The 23,490-nt window shown below is 39.2% G+C and overlaps 1 protein-coding gene across 1 annotated transcript in view; it reads left to right on the top strand.

Annotated features, from left to right (window-relative positions):
- The window catches only part of dlgap2a (discs, large (Drosophila) homolog-associated protein 2a), a 176,575-nt gene that overhangs the window by 14,059 nt on the left and 139,026 nt on the right, over positions 1 to 23,490 (top strand). Inside the window, exon 3 of the mRNA XM_061844217.1 lies at positions 710 to 764. Coding sequence (XP_061700201.1) covers positions 710 to 764 — 55 coding nt within the window. The remainder of the gene's footprint in view (positions 1 to 709; positions 765 to 23,490) is intronic.

Below are 23,490 nucleotides of genomic sequence, written 5' to 3' on the forward strand. Positions count from 1 at the left end.
GGATCTGTCACTCAGTAGCAAGGACAAAGGGGAAATGGATAGCACCTGCTGAGCTACATTATTTCTTCTCTGGGCTTCTTTCTCACAGACAGCCGTTTGAATGCTAATGTTGATAATCAGTGTCATGCACATACTCAAACAAAACAGTTAATACGGAAGGTATTAATTATTGTCCAATGCTGCACTTCCACATTTAAAAAGCACTTGGTTGTTCTCAGGGGTCAGATTATTATCAACATGGTATTTTATATCAATCAGAATTTTATATTACCCTAATGGGTAGATGTTAAGCTTTTGTTATTGATTAGAAAGAGTAGCCTCGGGCAGGTCAGCAGTTCAATAATCGGCTCGTGTATTTGCTTTTTCAACTTCCTGGTTCTTCAACGTTTGTTGAAGTGATACATATTAAAACTCAAGAGATATGTCACACCATTTTTCTTTTTTCAATCTGGCGCCATCAAGAATTTATGTTATGTACTCGTTATTAAACCGTGACTGCAGACTGAAATTTGCAAACCGGAAACTGTATGTTCTTGATGGTCTTCTACTCAGATCATCTTGTTGAAGATTACATTTGACTCACAGGAGGCGTTACTGTCAACATGCAACCTGCTGTGTTCCTATATTGGATTGTTGTTAATGGTAGATTTTTCTATGAGCTTTCTCTTTTCGAAGTTGCTAATAATGCCAACTTGTTTCACATTCACAGGTGCTACCAGGTATTCTTCAGAAGCATTGCTGTATCTTCCTAAACAGGAACATAGGTAAGGACAAATAATGATAATAATAATCATAATCTCCCCAGAGCACATGAATTATGGTGATGTGACAATATGAGCCATACTAGGTGTTGTAATTAGTAAAAAGGATGGGCCCTTATGCTGATGACCCGAGCTGTTACTTACAAAATGGCAATCATGGGATTTCCTGAGGACAGGTTAACATTTTAACAGAGAGAAGTATTCTACAAGGAGTTGTTGCAAACCTTGTGATTGTTTTGATGGCTGTGTTCACGTGTTTGAAGGAATATGAGGGGAGATACACTCAGGTATCTGACTGCAGTCCTAATTATGATGGACCTATCGACTGCAGTGTTCGTGCTTGCAGCTCTTACACTATGTAAACAAAACCAGGATTGCTGCTAAAACCCAGCACCTTTTCTCCTCGCATTAGTGTGCTTTATTTCATTTGTGACTGTATTATCTACATAGTGACACCTGCGCTTGCAGAGAGGGAGTGTCTGCTTTGTCTTTCTGTGTATGACAGGATTTCTAAACTGATGCCTACTTCCTTGGAACTTGCACTAAACATTTTCAGACCTGGCAGTAAAGCAGACTACAAAGGGCGCATCAACCTTGCCGAGGGAGGCTGAGCACATTAAACCGTTTAATTTAAACTGTCTGGCATTTTGAAAGATTAACTTTCATGTTTAATTTAATAATCACTATTAAAAGTCTCATTTAATATTTCATGCAGTATGCAGACAAACATTTAATTTGGTTAAGTCACTTTATCTCCACTGATTACAATTACCTTGCACCCTGTTTTAACGAGAACACACCTAAATACGTGAATACAGGCATGGGTCCGAATGACATGGGGTGGCAAATGTACTAAATGATGGAAGTGCAGTAAGAAATACTGAAGAAGTGAAGTGCAAATAAGGTGAGAGGAGATTTGAAATGTAATATCTGCAAAAAGATTGGCATCTGAATTGTTGCGCCTGCGGGTGCCCTTTGCACGGGGTTACTCAATTGAAGAAAGCGCGCCCTCTCCTGGGCAGTTTTTCAAGCGCCCATTAATCCACCACCGATTTAGAAAAAGACGAATCTCTTCCATTTGGTTGCCACCTCCTGTTACATGTGTTTGTCATCTTCATAACCTTGTGTAAAGAAAGTGTTGCGATTAGGCTTATCAATATTGTGCACTCTCTGTTATCAGTGTCTCCATCCACTTCAAATATACAGTACTGTACTTCCTCTGCTTAATTAATATTTCATCATCTCATTTGTCTTGTTCATGCTGAAATTGTGGCACCGTCATTGACTCTAGGTATTGTCTTGCTCTTGTATTTTCATAATTATTAATATTGTAGATAGAATCGTTTCAAAAAAGTATTTTAGAGTGTTTACAGTGTCACATTTTTTCTTAGAGTGAACAAATAACTGCTGGATTCTGAAGGGAAACCCCTCTATCATGTTTGCATTTTTGGGGAATTTTCTGTTTTTTTATTCATAGTCTTACCTTGCTTGAGTGACCAAACCATATTACAGCGCTTCATACATCAAGTAAATAGCCATAGCTTCCATTATCCATTACTGCTTTTCCATTTGCAAAATTGGATTTATTTGTTTTTGAGTGTCAATTAATCTTAACAATCATCATTAAATAATAATAATAAAAATAATGATAAAAAACTCAATGATGCTTTTATTGCACAGCCATAGATCTAACAGAGGAAGCTTTTGTATGAGATCTAGTATAGACAAAAACATTGTAGCACATTTGGATTCACGTGGTATTTCTTGATATACTGTAATATGGTTTTTAATAGCCAGTTAACATCCACCAACATTTTGACTATAACATCTAAATTGTATGAGCCCAATTGACCCATTCGCATGAATCTGAAGCCATCCTTATCAATGCTTTCCATGTTCTGTCCGAGTTTGCTCTTTCCACTCAGTAAATTTCACTGACACAAGATTGAATCACCAGCCTCTCTATTAGCTGTTGTAATTAATGGTCACTTTTCTGTCTCAGTTTTTCCAGCCTACATTTGTGCACACACTTGCACTGTGCTCACTTTAGATGAGCAGTAATTTCTTCCAGTCCCACTGTAGCTGTATTAAAAATCATGAATAATGCTCAGTTTTTGTTTCTCAGAATTGTAAACTGTTATATTTCAATTCAGCAGATTTGTAGTATATTGCATACTATGTGTTGGTGTTCGTGAGTTGATAACTCTCACAGCTCCTTACTTCCACTTAACTCAAGTGCGGTGTTTGATAATGGGTGCTGCATTATCTCTCCCGCTCAGGCCTTGTGCCCTGGACTTTCTACCCCGCCCTTTCTCTCTCTTGAGAACCCTCCAGTGATATCAAAGCAGAGCCATGGAAGTGTTACAAGGGACTGGAGCTTTGCAACACACACCTGTCTTGCTGCAGTGATCTGCCACACAGCCATATTGATTACAAACAAATGACACACAACTTTCATGGTGGTTAGATGAACAATACATAGTGCACATCTCACATATGGTGTTGCAAATATCTGAAGCAGGACTCATAGATTAAGATATGGTGTAGCGGAATATTATTGATCAAATATCAGGAATACATTTTTGAGCATCATTTTACCGGAGGCGACACAGTTAGTAAGTGGTTAGAGCATCTGCCTCACAGTTCTGAGGTCCGGGGTTTAAATCCCGGCCCTGCCTGTGTGAAGTTTGCATGTTCTCCCTTTGCCTATGCATTTTTTCTCAGGGGACTCCAGTTTCCCCCCACATCCCAAAAACATACATCTTAGATTAATTGAAGACTCTGAATTGCGTGTAGCTGTGAATGTGAGCATGAATGTATATTTGTTTGTGTGCCTTGCACTGGCTACCAGTTCAGTGTGGACCCCGCCTCCTTCCCGAAGATAGCTGGGATTGGCTCCAGCCCTACTGTGACCCTTGTTGAGGATAAGCAGCTCAGAAAATGGATGGATAATTTACTAGAAAGTTAGTGAGCTGTGATATGCAGCCATGGTGTAGATTTGATGTCCTCTACAGTGCTACCTGCCCAGAAAAGTAAAAATGTGAGTGTAATTATTCTTGTATGTCCCTGTAGGGACTCCTGTCAGTGAACTACACAGCACCTGGTGGGGTGACACCTGCTGTGTGCGGTTTGTTTGCCTCAGCTTGTCGCTGACAAAATGAGTGATCGTGAGATGAAGCGTTGATTTACCATAATCACTCTCTTGCTTCATTAATCATGAATGGTGTTTGAGGAAAATGAGATAAAATGGAGGGACACAATGCTCACCATATTTCTGATTGGTAATTGTGGCTCTGTTGAAATACTTGCAGTTTTCTCTGCTTCTTTCTGTCTCAGTACAGTTTTATTTTTATTCTGTCCTTTTTGTATCATCACTTTGTCTTTTTCACAGTTTGCTCTCATCCATTCAAAGTACATTGCTTATTTTATATTATACAAAGCATCCCGTGCTGTCATTAGTGGTCCACTTTGCTTTCATTTTTAAAGAGCTATGAATGCCATCTTGACATACAGATTAGCACTTTAATGCTGTACTTGGTTTGGGGAAGAGCACTGGAACAAGACACGAAATTTATTTCTCTTTTTTAAGCTTTCATCTTAAATGAAATCCAGTATATGTGATCTGAATAAAGTCATTAACAGTAATTGAATGCATCATCCATACGTTTTCCGTACTGCTTATCCTCACTAGGCTTGTAGGCAAGCTGGACCCCATCCTAACTGACTCTTCGTTAGAGGGAGGGTACACCCTGAACTGGTCGTCAGCCAATCACAGGACACATATCAACAAACACACATTCACATTCACACCTCTGGGCTCTTAGAGTTTTCAATTAACCTAACATGTTTTCCTACCATGCATTTCCTCAAAGAACCTGGAGTACTCAGAGAAAAACCGTGCAGGCACCGGGAAAACATGCAAACTCCACAGAGGCAAGGCGAATTAGTACCCCGGTCCTCTGAACTATGAGTCAGATTTGCTAACCATTCCCCACCATGCCATCCATTTAAATTCATGAAATATAAATAATATCTTCTGCAATTCTTCTCTACTCATTCCATGATGAGCTCCCTTTGAGCCTCGATCTCGTTCAAACTTTTAATCCTGCTGTAGATGGTTAAAAAACAAAAGCAAACAAACTACTTTTGGTATAATTGTAGTTTGCTCTAGAAAAATCCACCAACTCACTGCAGTGTTTGCTTCTTGTCTTTCTTGAATACCAGCCAAATCTTTTGTTTTTTTACAAGTGTTCATCCTCAGCTTAATCAACATAAGGAAGAAGGAAGCTTCTGTGTTTAAATTAAGTCTATTTTTTTCTTTAACTCTCAACCAAAAGACAAGCGATTGTAATTGTAATTGTCACTGCTCTAACATGGTCATTAATTACTTTTGATAAATTGAGTTTAAGGACTAGAAATTACAAAGTATGACAAAATTCTACTCGTAAAAAAAAGTGCCAATTGAATTGCCGAAGCGTCATCATTTCATCGGAACCATACTTAGTTTCTCTCTACGCAGCTAAATACACAGAGCCATATAAGGCCACTGTCAGCTCTAAAAAATAAAACCTAAGGGGGAACAATTTCAGTCCTGGTGATTGTATATATGAGTACCTACAGTACAATGAGACCATAACTCACACCCAATGAAACATTTTAATCTCCTATCAGGTAGCATTGCTGTCTCTGAGATTGAGCAGCAATCAATAGTATTTTTTAGTATTTGTATGTGCATGTGTGCTTGTTCATGCTTTATTGTTAGTGTGATATTCTCAGGTGGCAATAGCAGTTTCTTTTCATTGGTAGGGTCTTCACAACTGTGAAACCTCTGCCCCTGGAGAAGCTCATGATTTGATAAACTGTGACCATAACAAATAGCCTGATGGTGAGAATCTGCCTGGTTTGTTGAACTGCAGTGCCATTCACCACTGAACCACAATGTTGGGGGGTTCACTCGGTTTCAGTCAGGCATTGTAGGTTAGCTTCCCACTTACTGACAGTGGAAATATGACTATGAATGGTTGTCTGTCTCTGTATGTGCCCTGCAATTGGCTGGTGAGCAGTCCAGGTTAAAGGCTGCCTTTTGTCAGAAGTCAGCAGGGATTGGCTCCGGTGAACCCGTGACTCAGAAAAGATAAGAATAACATAATGAATCCACTGATGTTATGTTTCATATTCAAATTAGATGGTTTATTTGTGACAGCCTTGGGATTGATAACCGATGTAAACAGCCCTACATATCAATGGTTCATTGGTCTGCACTGTCAAAAGAAGGAAAACTCGTGAATTTATTTTTATTAGAAGAGCTTTGTCGAGCAAACTTCTGCAATGCGCTAGGGGTTATTGACATGTCACCCCAGAAGCCAGAACACTATATTGTCACTGAAAATTATCCTCACATATCCAGCCAACGGCATGTGAACATGCTGAATCAGACTTTTGCTGTCCTGTTCTACTCGCCCCGAATGAGCAGCTTGGCGCACTCAATTTGAAGAATTAATCAATTTGGACAATAATAAAATGCATGTTTTCCAGGACAATGCCATGATGCAATTGTTTTTGTTTTACAGTGGACCATGTTACCCTTTCCGTGAGTTTGACATTTGATTTGTTATGATTGCAAATGTATTTTCCTTATTAAAATAAATAGAAATACTCTACCTGTACTATTGATTTCATATATTCCAGAAGGCCAAACTTTAATCACTTATCACCTGTAATATAGTTTTGGAATTCTCTATAAACACACAAAACAGTAAATGCACATTTGGACTTATACGCATTAGGGCCCAACTGATTAATTGGTTAGCTGAGTTTTTGACCAATGTTGCCTCTTTCAAAATGAACAAAAATCTGCCATTTTTGTTTTTTGCTACGCATTGCAACATCAGAAAAATACAAAGACAATGACATTCAAACAGACAACAATACAAGAAATAATGAATATAACAAAAACCACAATGCAGAAAATGATCAACAATTAGCATAAATTCACAACAAAAAGACTGGCTCCTGCTTCAATTAACTTGTGCTCTCTCTCTCCCTCTCTCTCCCACCCTCTCTCTTGCTCTCTACATCGCATATTTAAAAATACAACTGTCAAAGATGACATGTTTTGTCTTTTGAGAAAGACATCTGGTTTTTACTTTGAAGACATCATTTCATGGCAAAGGAAATAATGGAATAAAAGTAATGTCATTAAATGTTAAAGGGCATCATGCATATGTTTTGCCAGTAGCAGTTTGCTTTGGATTCTCAGCTCCACTGAGTTTATGGATCTCAGACACATACCTTGTTTGTATTTCATTAGCATTGCTTTCATATATTCAGGAACACAGCCATTTTGTGATTTATTTACCAGTAGTACAAGTTTTAGATTTCTTCTAAAGCTTACCGGGAGCTATTGTAGACACTTTGGAATTTGACTAAATGTTTCGACCTCTTTGTTCTGGAAACGTGAGCTGCACCCTTCAGAAATCATTTTCTACACAATACTGGAAACGGCATTGGCTTAAAAGAATCCATATCGGTCGAGCCCGAGTAATCATCCATCCATCCGACCATCCATCCATCCTGAACTGTTTGCAAACTAGTTGCAGGACACATATGTACAAACAACCATTCACACTCACATTCACACAGGCAATTTAGTCTTCAATTAATGCATGATTTTGGGATGTTGGAAGAAACTGAAGTGCCTGAAGAAAACCCATGCAGGCCTGGGTAGAACATGCAAACTCCGCACAGGCGGGGCGGGGATTTGAACGCCGGTCTTCAGAACTGAGAGGCAGATGCTCTCACCAGACATTCCACTGTTCCACTACAGGAGTAATCATAACACTAAAAATCTTCAAATGTTGTGGCATCCTCTTAACCATCTCTTCTTGCCCCCCTTCCCATTTGGACTTTATTTTTCTAAAATTTATTTCAAAATTTTGATTAATTTTGATGCAAAAATGAGTTGTCCACAGTATTTTATTTTATTGGTACTCATATCAGGAACAGCACAGTCAGCTAGTGTTTAGCATGTCTGCTTCACAGTTCTGATATTTATGACTTGAGTTTAATCTGTCATGTTCTTCCCATGCTTGTGTTAATTTTCTCCGGGGCTGCGGATTCCGCCCAAATTATAAGAAAAAAGTGCTTCATAGGTCAATTGAAGACTGGTTGAATTGTTGTTTATACTGTATGTGCCGTGCAATTTTCCGGCAACCAGTCTAGGGCGTGCCACGCCTCTCACCCAAAGTCAAGGCAATGAGAGGGAGAAAGGGTTGAGAGAGAGAGAGGAGAGAGAGAGAGAGAGAGAGAGAGAGAGAGAGAGAGAGAGAGAGAATGTAATATAATAGCAAATTGAAAACAATTTGCAAGGGCCTCTGTCAAAACTGGCAGACACAGCAGTGTCAAATGGGGGTGAACATTAGCAGCAAGTAATGAGACGGCATACATGCTGTTGCGATGTTTATGGATGCTGTTGCAGTATGTTTCAGTGAACGGATAGCAAGCAGCATTATTGTCTGTGCTACGGAAAGACAAGTACTTGAGTAGCCTGACAGATTGAGGAGAAAAAGCTGTTGCACAGTTTGGATGTGCGGGAGTAGCCAACTTTTTATTATTCTGAAACGTTAGCACTCATCCTTTCATCACTTCTTTCAATCCATCCAATTTCTGCAATTTATCCTGTTCAGGGTCATAGGTGAGCTGGAATCTATGCCAGACATCTTCACATGAGACGTCATCGCTGATCCTGGTTATCAGCACCAAGGGCATGGTAGAAATAAATAATCATATTTACACATATGGACAATATAGTGTCTTCAATTAATCTCACACTGTTTACAATGTGAGAAAACATACGCATGCCATACAGAAAGACCTGAACTTTGTTAGACTTTGAGGCAGACATACTAACCACATGGTCACATTGAACATTTTCTTGTTTGGGTTCATGTTTCAATATACTGGTGATTACTTCATAGCTGAGTCACATTTTATACCTCCATTCATCAGAGCTCTAATTTAGTGAGCATACACTAAATGAATCTGTTCATGTCTTGGGGGATCAACCAAACTAGGCCAGCAATCAGCTTTCAAAATAATCACCACCAAACCCCTCCCTTACCCTTTTTAACATTCCTTTGGTGTGTCGTGATAGGTCACAAACGAGCAGCATGAGTGGACATATTCATTCTCTCAAGGACACAAAATAAGCCCATCAACCCTGGTTATTTGAATTGATGGTTGAGTCATCTGTTTCTATTATCCAGCACATTTATTTCTTTTCCTACTCTTCCTCGTCAAAAGAAAATATTTTGTTTTTAAATTTGTTGTACGCTAACTTTAAAAAGCCTCTGCAAATCACTTCAATATGAGGTGTGTTGTGGAAAAATTAAATATGAAAACAAAACCGCCCTTTCTGCTCAATGATTTTTTTTAACATTTATAACTTTTTTTTTTTTTACTGTAAACAACATTTAGTATTTCAAAAGCTATAGATTTCAAAGCAATAATTTAGCGGAAAGACGGGTGTAAAAAATAAATTAAGACGGTAGTCCAAAACTGTGTTATTAGCATACACATTAATGGCAACATACTATTCTGCACAAGTGCACTTCAAATAAAGCTATATTTACGGAACTGTAATAAAAACAGATGGAGATTATCATGCCCGTTTAGCATGTCCAATGACACCAGTTACAGATAAATACCCTGCTGGGATGAACATTGAGAAGGAAACAAACCCTGAATTCATCGGCAAACAACTTGCCTCAACATAGTGTACAGTATGTGGATTTAAAAGAAAGTAAAAGTAAAAGTAGTACGTTGTCGACCCACTCATTCATCGCAAAACAGTATGTGCTGCCCACAAGCCAATGACAAAACTCTACAGTGTACTGTGACGGCGATGGTTGACCTTTTCAGTACACATAGCACCGCGCTTGAATTGAAAACTGCTAAATTAGGAACCTGCACCACGTTGAACAGTGCATCCAATATACAGTGGATGAAATAAGTATCAAAAGCATTTTTTTTCCCCGAAATATATTTCTAAGGGTCTGATTGATGAAAATCTCACTAGATGTTGGTAACAAACCAGGTAATCCATACATATAAAGAAACTGGAAATCGGAAGTTATGTGTAACCATGTGAAAAAAAAGTATTGACATTTTGAACTTTGAAATCATGGAGGGGTCTGAAAGTTTCATCTTCATCAATCTAAAAAAAAAAGTATGATTTTTTTAAACAACTTATTTGTATGTTACTGCTGCAAAAAATGTATTTGAAAACCCTTTGTGTGTAGCCTTTGTTTGCATGTACTGAGGTTAAATGTTTCCTGTAGTTTTTAAGTTTGTACACAATGCAGTGTGGATTTTGGCCCATTCCTCCACAAGTATCTTATCTCTATCAGCTTCATTTCTGAGGTGTTTGAGCTCTCTCCAAAGATTTTCTATTGGGTTTAGGTCTGGAGACTGGCTAGGCCACACCAGAACCTTGATGTGGTTTTTACAGAGCCACTCCTTGGTTATCTTGATTGTGTGCTTTAGGTCATTGTCATGTTAGAAGACCCAGCCACAACCCATATTCAATTCTCTAACTGAGGGAAGGAGGTTGTTCCCTAAAATCTCACAATACATGCTCATACTCTCCTTCATAAAGTGCAGTCAGGCATTCTCTTCCCATCTGCAGAAAAACACCCCCAAACAATGATACTCCCACCCCCATACTTCACAGTGGGGATTTTGTTTTTGGGATGATATTCCTCATTCTTCCTCCTCCAAAGACAGCGAGTATAATTAAGACCAAAATGTTCAATTTTGAGCTCATCTGACCACATAACATTCTCCCATGACTCCTCTGGATAATCCAAATGGTCATGAGCAAACTTAAAACGGGCCTGGACGTTTGCCGATTTAAGCAGGGGAACCTTCCGTGCCATGCATGATTTTGAGTGAGCCTCTCACTCTATCTCGTAGGGAGAGCCTGGACAACCTGCAGAGGAAACTCATTTTGGTACCTTGTATCTGGGATCTTGTTCTTTTGGTGATGACCCACAGCTCGTGGCCATAGGTGAGGGTAGGAACGTAGATTGACTGGCAATTTGAGAGCTTTGCCTTTCGACTTAGCTCCTTCTTGAGCACAATGGTCCGATACAAAGTCTGCATCACTCTGCTACAAACAGCTCCGGTGAGAGTTGGAGATCACGGCTTGATGAAACCAAAAGAATGACATCATCTGCAAAAAGTAAAACTAAATATAATCCAAACAACAACAACAGAGACAATGACAACATCTTTCTGGCCCTTGTATGAGAGTACCACTGGTCTTTTGTATGGTGCTGTTATGTTACTAGTTTTCCTTCAGATTTGCATAAATATTCTTTAACTACTGCCCATGCATTACTCCCTATTCATGAAGCTAATGCGTGGCCTACTTAATTTTCTGCACCAGCAACCCATTCGTTTCTTTATTAGTTTAACTGGAGCCTGCTTTCATTCAAGGTGACATCTTATCTCCCCCTTCAGTCTGCATCACAGAGATTATGCAACCCTCAACTTAGACCCTGAACTTGATGTGAAATAAAATAAAGTTTGCATGTCTATTTTATTTTAACCGATGGTCAATTTGTCACTGATCTAGATACAGCTCCCATTATTGTGGAGTGAAGCATTATTATTCTTATTGGTTTTGGTCTTAATTTAACATAGTAATACTTTGGATTTTTAAAGGGTGAAGCCCTTGTCTTGAACTGATTTTTTGCTTCAGCCTGTGACATAAATGTGCAATTCTGTCGTGTGATTGCAGTGTATGAAATGCTAAAAATCTTCCCTACTTTTTATCATTAGTGTATGGCAGAGATGGGATCAAGCCATGGAAATACACATAGCAAGTTTTAACCTTCAAGTCTTAAGCAAATCCCAAATCCTTTTGTCTTTTTGCTAGTCAAATTAAGTGACAGGTTTTCACAAGTCAAATGCTGTGAAATGGAGTCAAGTCGCAAGTCAAGTGACATTATTAATGCCTTGCCTGCAATATCATGACTCCACAATGAAAAATAAGTGAAATAAGGATATTATTGGTCAATTAAATTAATGTTTATACATATATCAATCTTCTAAAGATAATTCACCAATTCAACAATACTTAATGACATAACTTCATCATAGACAGTAGTTAATACTCAAGTATCAATCAAAACATGTATTATACACCAAAAAAGTCAGCCTTGAAAAAAATCTGATACCAGGACTCCACAATCTGTTTGCTGAATATCTGAATTCATATTTCACCTTTTGGAAAATAGATTACAGTAATAATATAAATGGTCTTGGGTGGCCTGGTGTGCAACTGGTTAGAGAATCTACTTCACATTTCTGAGAACCGTGGTTCATATCCCAGCACCCCCTGTGTTTCTTTACCACACACTTATAAAGTGACGCACAGTGACTGTGTCGGTCACGTGAGGCAATGCAGGAGTTGTCGTTCACGTGAGTGGTGGGATATAAAGAGGGCTTAAAACGGGACATTGTAGCCAGGCACCATAAAAATGAACCATTTCTCTTCCAAAATTTTTATTTCACTAGTGCTTTTATTATTTTAAAGCAAACTCTATTTCAATTAAATGTTTGGTGTACAGGATCTCTTTCGACTTGAGTAACACACCAATAAGATACAACTTACGATAATCATTTCCAGATGTATGTATTTTTAGAAATTGTAATTTCAAAATAAAATGCCATTGTAGTTTTCGTCACAGTCTATTCTGGGTAGTGAAATCAAATGGGGATGTGGCTGAGTAGATTTTAACAGTAGCCAGTAGCACCCCTGGCACCGGCAAACACTGTTCAGCCATTTCACTTCAAGCCAGAGTGTGATTAGGAAAATGAGCAGAGAGCAGAAGAAACAAGAAATGAGGAAGAAGATGACAGCTATGACGAAGCTTGAATTGGTCATTTTTAATAGTGTATTTGTAGCTACTGCTTGCCAATGCTGACTTAGAGTGTCTCTTGTAATGACCTCCATTTAATTTCTGCCCCTGCCCTTGGTTCTTGTTAGTTTTACCGGCTCTTATAAATATATTCAATAATAACTGAGAGTGAAGTTATATGCATACCTATTTTACTATTTTTCACTGCTGACTCAGTGTTCGGTAGTGATAGTTTGTTTACAACAGCTGGTGCTAAAGTGGTTGCTCAAGGTACGCAGTGAGTGCTTCCTGTCTTTCATATCTTTTTGCTCTTTGCTTGGTAATTGTCACTGGCATCTATTTAAGCACTTTGTGAGGAAAGATAGTCAACGCTGCACTGGATTTAAGTCGTCACTTATACCAAGACACACCGGTGAGCTCTCCCGTGAGACACGATCAAAAGCTTCAAACAACTGCAGCTCTTTGGGCAGCTCTTCCGGGCACATCCTCCCATCATTTCCTCAACTTGATCTCTTTGGCAAACCTCTGACTCCTTCCCTCCTTTTTTGAATTCCGTCCTGATTGGAAATTGAATCCTAAAGTGGTGCAGTCACTTTTTTTTTTTAATTATTTTCGCTGATAAATTATTCGCTATTGGCTAGCTTGAGCTCCGTAGAGAGCAGCAACATAACAAATTAGAACAGTCACTCTTCCTTTAATTATTAATTATACATTTATTTTGCCAAAAATGAGGACAATTTTATGTTGATAAATTATTCTGCTAATTTCTTATTCCATGAATGATCAGAGGATAGTGCTTTTAGTTGTGGCATATCCATACAATATTCTCGCTTTAAACATGGTGGGGTTTAGTTCCTCTTTAAGGCCAGATTTGCATGTCTTGCAAGTACTACCAGTGTCATTTTTGGGCAAATATTTCTACACACTTGTAGTACATGTGTATACCATACCATGCTGCGGGAGGTGTTACAACACAGTAGCATAATGTGACATAAAATGCCATACATACAATGCCACCAGAAAGTATTTATGCCCCTTCACTTTTTCCACATTTTGCCATGATACACACTATTTGAGTATTGTTGTCTTTTTAAAAGTATCTACATAAAATATCCTATAATGACAAAGGGAAAACGTTTTCAGACAGTTGTACACATTTTTTAAAAATGTAAACATTTAAACATAAATATTCATACTCTTGGCTTAATATTTTGTTGAAGCACTTTTGGCACCAATCACAGACTCAAGTCTGCTTGGGTATGTCTTCACAAGCTCGGCAGACCTGTTCTGGGGAATTCTCTCCCATTCTTCTTTGCAGATCCTTTCCAAATCAATCAGGCTCGATGGGTCACATCAATCGACTGCCATCTTTCCAGACCTCCAAACTGCTGCCTAGCGGATGGAAGGAGGACCTTCCCACACTAATCAGTTGGCCACCGTGTCACCATAAAACAAATATTTTCTGTAAGATTATAGAAAACCCACTTTTTAAAAACTATTACCGCCAGAGATAGATTCAACACATCCAAGAGAAGTAAACGCCAGAGTGGCCTCAGCAGCATCAACCTCCGTCATGTCAACCACTTCGCAGCACTTAGAATTCTTTTCTCCATCCTTACTGTGATGTGAGCCCGATGATGGAAGAGAACATGGAACTTTAAGCAGCGAAGTCATCGTCAAAGCACACAGATCCCCCCATCCCTCTCCCCTCCATCGTGCTCTGTCTCTTCCTTTCTGCTTTCCCCTCTGCCACGTCGGCAGAATCACACCCGAAAACGAGGCCCCATAAATGGCCTCACGGGTGGCTGAGTCCCAGTCACAGTGCTGGTTCTATTTTTTTTTTTTTTTTTTTTGCTAATCTTATCTTCACTTTCCTTGCTTCCCCGTCCACTGAATCAGCCAAATCAGACCCGAGAGTGAAGTGCACAAGCAACCTCACGAGGACCCAAGCCCGGTTAATTAAAGCGTGGGTCATTGGAAAAGCAGAATAATTGTGGATGCGGAAAACGTTTTCTGTCTACGTTCCCTGTCCTTTTCCCTCTTTTCCCATTGCGATTATGCATTTTGTATCACTTCTCCAGACCTCAGCTGTATGTCACCGACAATCAATGTCCATAGGGAGACTCAGGAAGTCGGGGGAACAGGCTGGGAGAACCTCTCTACGTCATGACAGGTGGTAAAGCGGCAACAGCGTTACAATGGTCAAGACTATATTCGCGTGGATAAAAGTTTGCTTGGTCTCTCGCTAGTTAATTCACACACACAGGGGTGGTCAGTGGGGCTTGTTATGGGAGCTAAACGCCACTAATACTCAGGGGCAAAATAACATCACTTATAAAGAGAGACAGAACAAATAAATGTGTATGAGTAACTTTTGTATCCACTTTATGTGTCATTTTTGTTTGTCGGTATGCCATGAGATTTTTCAAATGTATGATATGTGCCTTGGCTCAATAAAGGTTGGGAATCACTGCTGTAGAGGTTATAACAAGAGACGAGAGAGTTGAATGTCACAGACAGCTGCATTGAAAAAGCTTTGGCAACAATTTCTTTCTCAGTAATACTGTTCAGCCATCCAGTCTACACAACACGATTACTAAGTTTATCTTTAGTCTGCACGAATGAAAAGTTGAATCACCCAGTCCAAGTAAACAGGTTTACAATAGACCGACATCACTTTCTCTGCCCCTGAAGCTTCTGGGAGGCCGTGTACTGGCATATGGGAGCAAACCAAAGAGCCATAAAGGATTCAATCTGTGTGCCATCACAATGCATCAGCCGGCTGTCTCACCCCAGCTACTAATCACACAACCAGACTGTTTAAGGAGGTTTTAGCACCCTGCCTACACACTAGAAGGTCAATACACACAGAATGGGAGGCTGAATTTAAACAGACTCCCAGATCACAGTTTGGAGCGATGACTAAAACGAGGCCAGAGAGGTGTGTGAGTGGGAAGTCCGTAGGCTCATATTTTCAAGGCAGCCTTATTTTTTTTAAGTCTTCTTTTTTCCTCATATACCAAGATTTTTTGTCATCAGAATTAAACACACAAAAAAAAGGTCCGTTTGATTTTTAGCAAACATTTTGGGGCAAGATTTGAACCAGGGCAGCAAGGTGACACAGCTGTAAAGCATTGGCCTCACAGTTCTGAGGTTCAGGGTCCAATCCCAGCCCCGCCTGTGTGGGGTTTGCATATTCTCCCCGTGCCTGCGTCGGTTTTCTCCAGGAACTCCGGTTCCCTCCCACATCCCAATAACTTGCAACACTAATTGGAAACTTTAAATTGCCCCTAGGTGTGATTGTGAGTGTGACTGTGGTCCTTCTCCTTGTGCTCTGCGATTGGCTGGTAACCAGTTCTGCCTCCTGAGATAGGCTGCAACACTCCCGCGACCCTTGGGAGGATAAGCAGCTAAGAAAATGGATGGATGGATGTATTTGATCTCAGCACAGTAAACAATGAAGGTGCAGCAAATCAATTACTGTAACCAAAAAATACTTCATATATACATCAACTTCTTAAAATACTTTATAGTATTTCTCTTAAAGTTACTTGGAAGACTGCTTTAGTGGAATTTTTTATTTTTATCTAGTAAACTCTCGTGACAATTTTCATGGATAATAATTATTTAACACTGGATTTTAATAATATTTGGGATTTTTTTTAAAACCCTGTATCACACTTTTAATAATTTCATTAAACATACCAGTCCTTTCTTGTTCCTATATATGACAGTTATTTATAATGTATAATATTGAGCATGTGGTTTTTTTTTGTTTATTTGTTTTTTTTTTAATAATGATGTACCATACACTTGTAAAATTGTGTTTATTAATCATGGAAGCGACACCAACAATCTTGTCATGCAAAATGGTACATTGTTGAAAAGTCTATTAAAAAGCCAAACTTGAGGATTACAGACACTAGGATCTCTGTGATTCTGATGACAAATAATACATGCCTGCAGTTTTTAGAAACCAAATGCCTTTCCCGTGCAAATAATCACTTGTTTTTAAATCCTCTTGGCTTACTTTTCAATAGGAAACATTTATGTCTACCCCCTAGTGAAGGAATTTAGGAGATGCTTGAGGTGTGGAGAGTTATTCTCGGCAGAACATACTCACACATCATCTGCTGCCAGTTCTTGTAATGGAACAAGCATTCATGCAGGGGAACAACGGCATCCTATCCGCTATTCTTCCATGTTGGCTGCAGGCCTCAAGAAGTGAATGGAAAAATGGGAAACGCGGGGGTGGACAAGGAATCAAGATTGTTGGTTTGGCTGCATGGCTTTGTGGTCAGGAAAATAACACTCTGTCCAGGTACTGTGGATCTTTTTCTTCTGGTAAATGTGATAAAACACCACATTTCACAGCATGATACACCTCGGTCATGTGCCTTTTCCCAATCGCTGCTTTTTCTTCAGAATCACTTCTGCTCTTGGTCTTATCAGTGTGACTTTGTCTCCTGCTGTAATTTTTTTTGATGGCTCCTCTGTTTTCAGCACTGAAAGAGAGATGTTTTTCCCTCACTTTTTGCCCTCTTCAAATGTAACCCTTTATTTCTTTGCAACGTCTTTACTCATGGGGGAGCTCTTGTGTTTTACTTCAAGCCAACATTGAAATATATTTTAAAAAAGGATGAAGAAGACTCAAATAGTCATAGTGCTGCATTCCATATGGTTACTCAAATCTCCTATATTGGATTCGACCACTGAAAGAAGATTTTAATTGCAAGACAATGATCTTTTGACCGACTGTCTATTGTTTCTTTGCCGGTGCCAGCAGTGTGTGGGAGATAGAGTGGCCCAACTATTGCAGCCAGCTAAAATATGAAATTGAAGGATTATACTATTATTATAAGTCCTAGTGGAGTGGTTGTGCCCTCTGCTGCCTTTGGAAAATTCTTGCCTGATTTGAGAGACTTAAATCCCAAGTTTTTTTTTTTCTTTTTTTTTTTTTATGATGACATTTCCAAGTCATGTACTGTCACGTTTTTTATACTCACTGAAATTTAGGCTTTTAGGCATCCCTATAAAAGGTCAATGTTTTTTAAATTGTTGTATGACATGAACCAGATTTTTTTTTCATGATATTGAAATCAGTGGGATGTGATGAATTGGCATGAATGGAAAACAAAAGCATGAGATAGGCAGAATGGAGGACATAATTACATTTGCTTATTTTTGGCCTACAGCCTATATAAAGCTAAAAAATACAACCATTTTATAACAAATCTCAAAGTGGAAGCAGCTCTGTCCCCGAATCTAAGAAAAGCCAAAAATCCAGAAACATAGTAAAAATGTTGAATGTCTGTGTATTTTAAGTCTTTACATATGACGTTAGTATTCAGTTTTCATTGTGGTTATGTGCCACTACCAAAACAGCAATAGCAGATTGCAGGTTCTTGGACTTTTAATGACTCTGTATTGTTCTTCTCAAAACTCAACATGTATGTCATACTAGGGCAGCACCAACTACCGGAAACTAATTCCTTGCTTGCTGTTGCATACTTGGCCAATAAAGCTGATTCTGATTATGATTAATGTCTACATTTAGCTACGAAGTTGCATTTGCTGACAGAGGCTGTTCACTTAAGCTATTCTTCAGTGCAAGCAGTTGCATGCATGTCTGAAATATTTAGTGTCTAGTGATTTCCAACCACTGTTGTTTGTAATGTGCCATAAGTGATCAGTGCAAAATTATACAATTTTACTTTTTTTCCATCTGTCTTTGGCAGCAATGCAAAGTGAAAGGCAGAGCAGAAAGCCTTTCTGTTGATTTTTAAGACATTTTCCTAGCTGAGTAATTTTATCATAAAATAGTTGAAGGCCAATTCCTTTCTAATTTTTTAATTTTTGTTTGAGTTCCCAAGATTTTAGATTATAGTTTATTCTCAGAAATTGATTTGAATAAATACCTGCTCACAGCCAAGGCCGTACTGTTCATTAATTTGAGTGAGACCGAGACAAGAGTCAAAATTTTAGGTTGAGATGATACAGTATGTGACATGATCATCTTAGATACATTTTGTAAAAACAGATTTGCCTGCTCCTGTATAGTCAATGACTAAGAAGTCAAAGGTGCTTAGGTAGTGATGAGCTAAGAGGTGTTTTTGTCCAACTACATTTTCAATATTGGGTCAATCGTCAGACAGGTTTACATGTGGGTTTTCACCCTCCCACATCCCAAAAATGTGGGCGGTAGGTTGATTGAAGACTCTCGAATTGCCCGTAGGTGTGAATGTGAGTGGAAATGGTTTGTTTATATGTGCCCTGCGATTGGCTGGCAACCAGTTCAAGGTTTATGTACTGTATCCCGCCTCTCTCCTGAAGTCATCTCAGGGTGTTTGGTAAATGGATTGATGGATGGAGGTTGATCATGTGATTATGACAGTGGACTGCTCAGTCTTCTACCAGAGAGAACCCAATTGCCTCATGATAATGGCATAAATGATGGGCTGATCTAATTTCCAACATCTACTTTAGATGAATGTTGAGGTTCCTCCCTTTGCCTACTGGAATGATTTTATATCCACAAATTTCTAGCCTGGATAAAAATTTAATCCTAATAAATATTCAGAATGAAGACCAGGAGGCCGTTTAACATCAACTCGGGATAGAATACTAAAAATGGTCACTTTAATGGACTTCTGATCCGAGGGAGAAAAATGGATATACAGTAGCTACAGAAACATTCAACATAATGTCCAGCTCTGATCATAGATTTGTAAGATCTTTTTGGTCATACTGAAAGAAAAATTTGTTCACTGTAATTATATCATATAAATCTAATTATATCAATTATTATCATAATTTCGGGAGGAAGACTTTCATTCAGTTTTTGTTTTTAGAACTCATTATTGCTTAAACACAAACAATGTTCCCCCGTTTCCCTGACTGACTTGTCAAAAGCATGTCAAGGGAACAGAAAGATGAGCGTGAAGGCACATGGCACAGTTTCATCTTTCAAGATATGTATTACATCCTGTGTGTATTTTCTTTTGTGATATTGTGATGGTTAAAAAAAGTCAATCTAAAAACAATTAATTTCATCCTGATGTAAACCTCAGATAATAGCTTTGTATGATATTTTGTCCATGTTTAATTCTAAATTTGCTGACTAAGAATGTTCTTATCAAAATGTAAACAGTCACATGGAAGGACTTTGATTCGCCTCTCATGGTTTAAACCTCCTTCACCAAAGCACTCAAATATTGGGGCCTTTCCCACCCCAGGAATCTTTGCAGGAACTTCCTGAGTTACCCTTGTGGTTTGAGTTCCCCCTGTGTCCCCACCGGTCTTAATCTACCACTGTACAGATGGTTCCCTCTGGATTATTTCATTCCTCCTGGTGGACAGTCAGCTACCAGCAGCTCTTTCAGGGGTCGGGCTGTGTTGATAAATGGTTGACAGACCTCTAGATGGATTTAAGTTTTTATTCTCTGAGAGAGAGCCACCAGGGGCTCAGTGGCGAGATCCAACGTCCACCACTGGCGATTCCGTCCCGCTGACTGGAGTTACAAGCCCAAGTGGACGTTGGTGGTTTCCTCGCCTGAGCCCAAAGTGATGAACAGGGAGGGTGGACAAAATGTGTCTGAGCTCAATAAAGGTTTGGGAAACGCTGTCCTAGAATATGCAGTAAATTCTGCATGAAATGTGTGCATCAGACCCAGAAAGGCATTACAGAACTTTGTGTTTTGGCACTTTGTGAGCTTTTGAGAGAGAGTCAGATCAGATTGCTCACAGTTTCATGTTATCCGGCATGATCCTCATGTCATCATGTTTTCTGCTGTTGGAGAACAGCTCATGAATAGGAAAATATGAACAAGATTAGCTGATGTGAGCAAGCCAGAGAAGTTGTTTGAAGGCACATAATTGAGACATGTGCTTTTGTGCTGGAGAAAGCATGGGCATTTTTACGCTCAGACACAAATTGCCACTCAGGATGACCTGCAATTGTTTTTTTCCCAAAGTAAAGTAATATCATTTGTCACACGCTTCATTTTAAACAAACACACTGAAAGAAAATCTATCTCAAGAGCATGCACATTTATGCGTGATCTATGGGTGAATGTTCCTCCTGCATATGTCTTTGTTTGCTTTCTAAATCTCATCAAAGGGATCCCAATGTGATTGTGTACATGGCAATGATACATTCGGGTCCCGCTAATAGTCGCGAGAGGGTCCCATACAACCACTAATTTGTCTTTTTGTTATTTCACCAGATGCAAGTCTGAGCATGTGGAAACAGAATCTTTCCAATTTTCATGTTGCTTCACACTGTAATTGGTACTGCAAGGATTTTTTTTTTTTTGTAGAATCTTTCACCTTTTAAAATTATGAATGAGAAATATTTATTTATTGAACTTTAGGGAACCAATTTATCTCAAGGCTTCACTGGTATAAATTAAAAATAATCAAATTTTTTTTTGTACATCTGTGTTGATAATAATTTTGAAAATTAGCCTTATGCTTGTTGTCAGCTATTAAGACCAAGAAATAAGGAGGATTATATTTTGTTCCATGAAATATCAACACACAATGTGATATGACCTTTTAATCAGCCCGCTGGCCTCCGAATGTCCGCACTTATTGCGTCTCTGCAGACACCACAGCTTGTGAACACAATTGATACTGAATTTCAATGTAGGCACTATGTTTCATCCTTGGCCTTCCTTCACTGAATCTCGAGCTTGTTCCACAAATACCACCAGATCTCCAGGAGTACAATATTCACCATCACTCACTCTCAAATGTGTCTCATTTCCCTTTTCCTCTTCCATTTCATGTGGTAGGAAATGCTGACAGAAACTTGTGTCATTTTCTGAGTGTCCATCACTCAGGTCTGCATTCTGGATGTCCAAACTTGTAGCTGACTGGCAGCCGAGGAATTCGTGGGACTTTTACAATAGAGGCATGACCTAGTTAAAAGATACTGTATCATATGCGTGTGCTACGTATGCTTTTTAACAGTATCTTTTTGTAATACAAAAACAGGACAATGTTTTGTAAATTCATTATTTGTTTGATTCATTTTGAAATTATTAATATGCTTGCCTACTTTAGCCCTCATCAATAAAATGTTTTGACTGTTAAGACTACAATGGGAAATAGGGATGTCCATCGATTCTGCTGTATCGTTTTTGTAAACTACAGGTGCATTTTCTATTTCCATATACACTACTTGGAGTTGTATATTTACTGCTTTTGTGATGCATGTTCTGTTAAGATAAATGCAGAGGGGTGTGTAAGCTAAGAGTAACAGCAGGTTGCAAGTGACTTTGAGGCTCTAACAATGATAAATATTGACACTCTCACTCATGAGTCTAAAATATGCTTTTCAGTATGCAACATCAACATCACTGAACATTAACTCCAGTAAGAATCAGATCGTACTTACATTTTTCACTAAAAAATAGTTATTGTCTTTGTAAAGAGCGAATTTTAATGCAGCTCCCCTACTGGATATCCATTGATTTTGCTGTACCTAATGAAGTGTCCAGAGCAATGTATGCCCCTGATCAGGTTAGCTGAAGAAGCAAGAGTTCCATTCAAATTGCGTGTCCTTTCCATACAATCCATTTGGTCCAATCAATCTTTGCATCGATTCATGCTGAAAGCTGGATAGAAATTTAACAAAGGCTGACTGCTAATTGACTCCTGTCAACGGTTAGTCTAATATCCACTTGCAGTAAAACTGTTCACGTTTTCTTTCTTCAAACAAACCGGCCAATGTTTTAATGGCTCTGGAGCTATGAAAGTCTGAATTGAGTCATTTTTGATAAAGCTTTTTAGATTTACAGTATTATACATATTATTCATCCAGGCAGCACAATGACACAGCTGGTAAAGCGTTGGTCTCACAGTTCTGAGGTCTCGGATTCACCCGCCTGTGTGGAGTTTGCATGTTTCCCCAGTGCCTGCGTGGGTTTTCTCCAGGCACTCCGGTTTCCTCCCACATCCTAAAAACATGTAACATTAATTGGATAGTCTAAATTGCCCCGAGGTGTGATTGTGAGTGCGGCTGTTTGTCTCGATGTGCCCTGCGATTGACTGGAAACCAGCTCAGGGTGTACCTCGCCTCCTGCCTGTTGACAGCTGGGATAGGCTCCAGCACTCCCATGATCCTTGTGAGGATAAGCGTCTAAGAAAATGGATGGATGGATTTTTGTTGAACTTTTTTTGGTCATGTTAATACATCAATATTGATACCAGGACAGCGGAACAACTCTGAAAGTGTGTGCAGAGTAGTTTTGAAGCACTTTTTGCTGCTCCGAGGGCATTTTGGACCCTCTAAAATTAATCACTTGTCAGCATTTTGTGAGTGTGTGTGTGTCTGTGTGTGTGCGCGTGTGTGTGCATTTTCTGAGCCGCTTATCCTCACTAGGGTCGGGGGGAGTGATGGAGCCGATCCCAGCTATCTTCGGGATTGAGGTGGGGTACACGCTGAACTGGTCGCCAGCCAATCATAGGGCACAGAGAAACAACCAGTAGCACACACATTCACCCCTTGGGGTAATTTAGAGTCTCCAATAAATGCATGTTTTTGGGTGTGGGAGGATACCGGAGTGCCCGGAGAAAATCCACGCGGGCACGGGGAGATCATGCAAACTCCACACAGGCGGGGATTTATCCTTGTGACGATCACAGGCTCAGAAAATGAACGGTTCATTTCCATACTGTAATAGTTTACATGTGTATCTTACAAAGAGTACATCGATTTAAAGCGTTGTATCAGCAACACATCCAAATATTTTCCCAGCTGCTCAAACCAAAATCTCTTCACTTCAAAGTGTGTGTTTGCA

Source organism: Syngnathoides biaculeatus, chromosome 15 (genome assembly GCF_019802595.1).
Source record: "Syngnathoides biaculeatus isolate LvHL_M chromosome 15, ASM1980259v1, whole genome shotgun sequence".
NCBI classification, from domain to species: domain Eukaryota; kingdom Metazoa; phylum Chordata; class Actinopteri; order Syngnathiformes; family Syngnathidae; genus Syngnathoides; species Syngnathoides biaculeatus.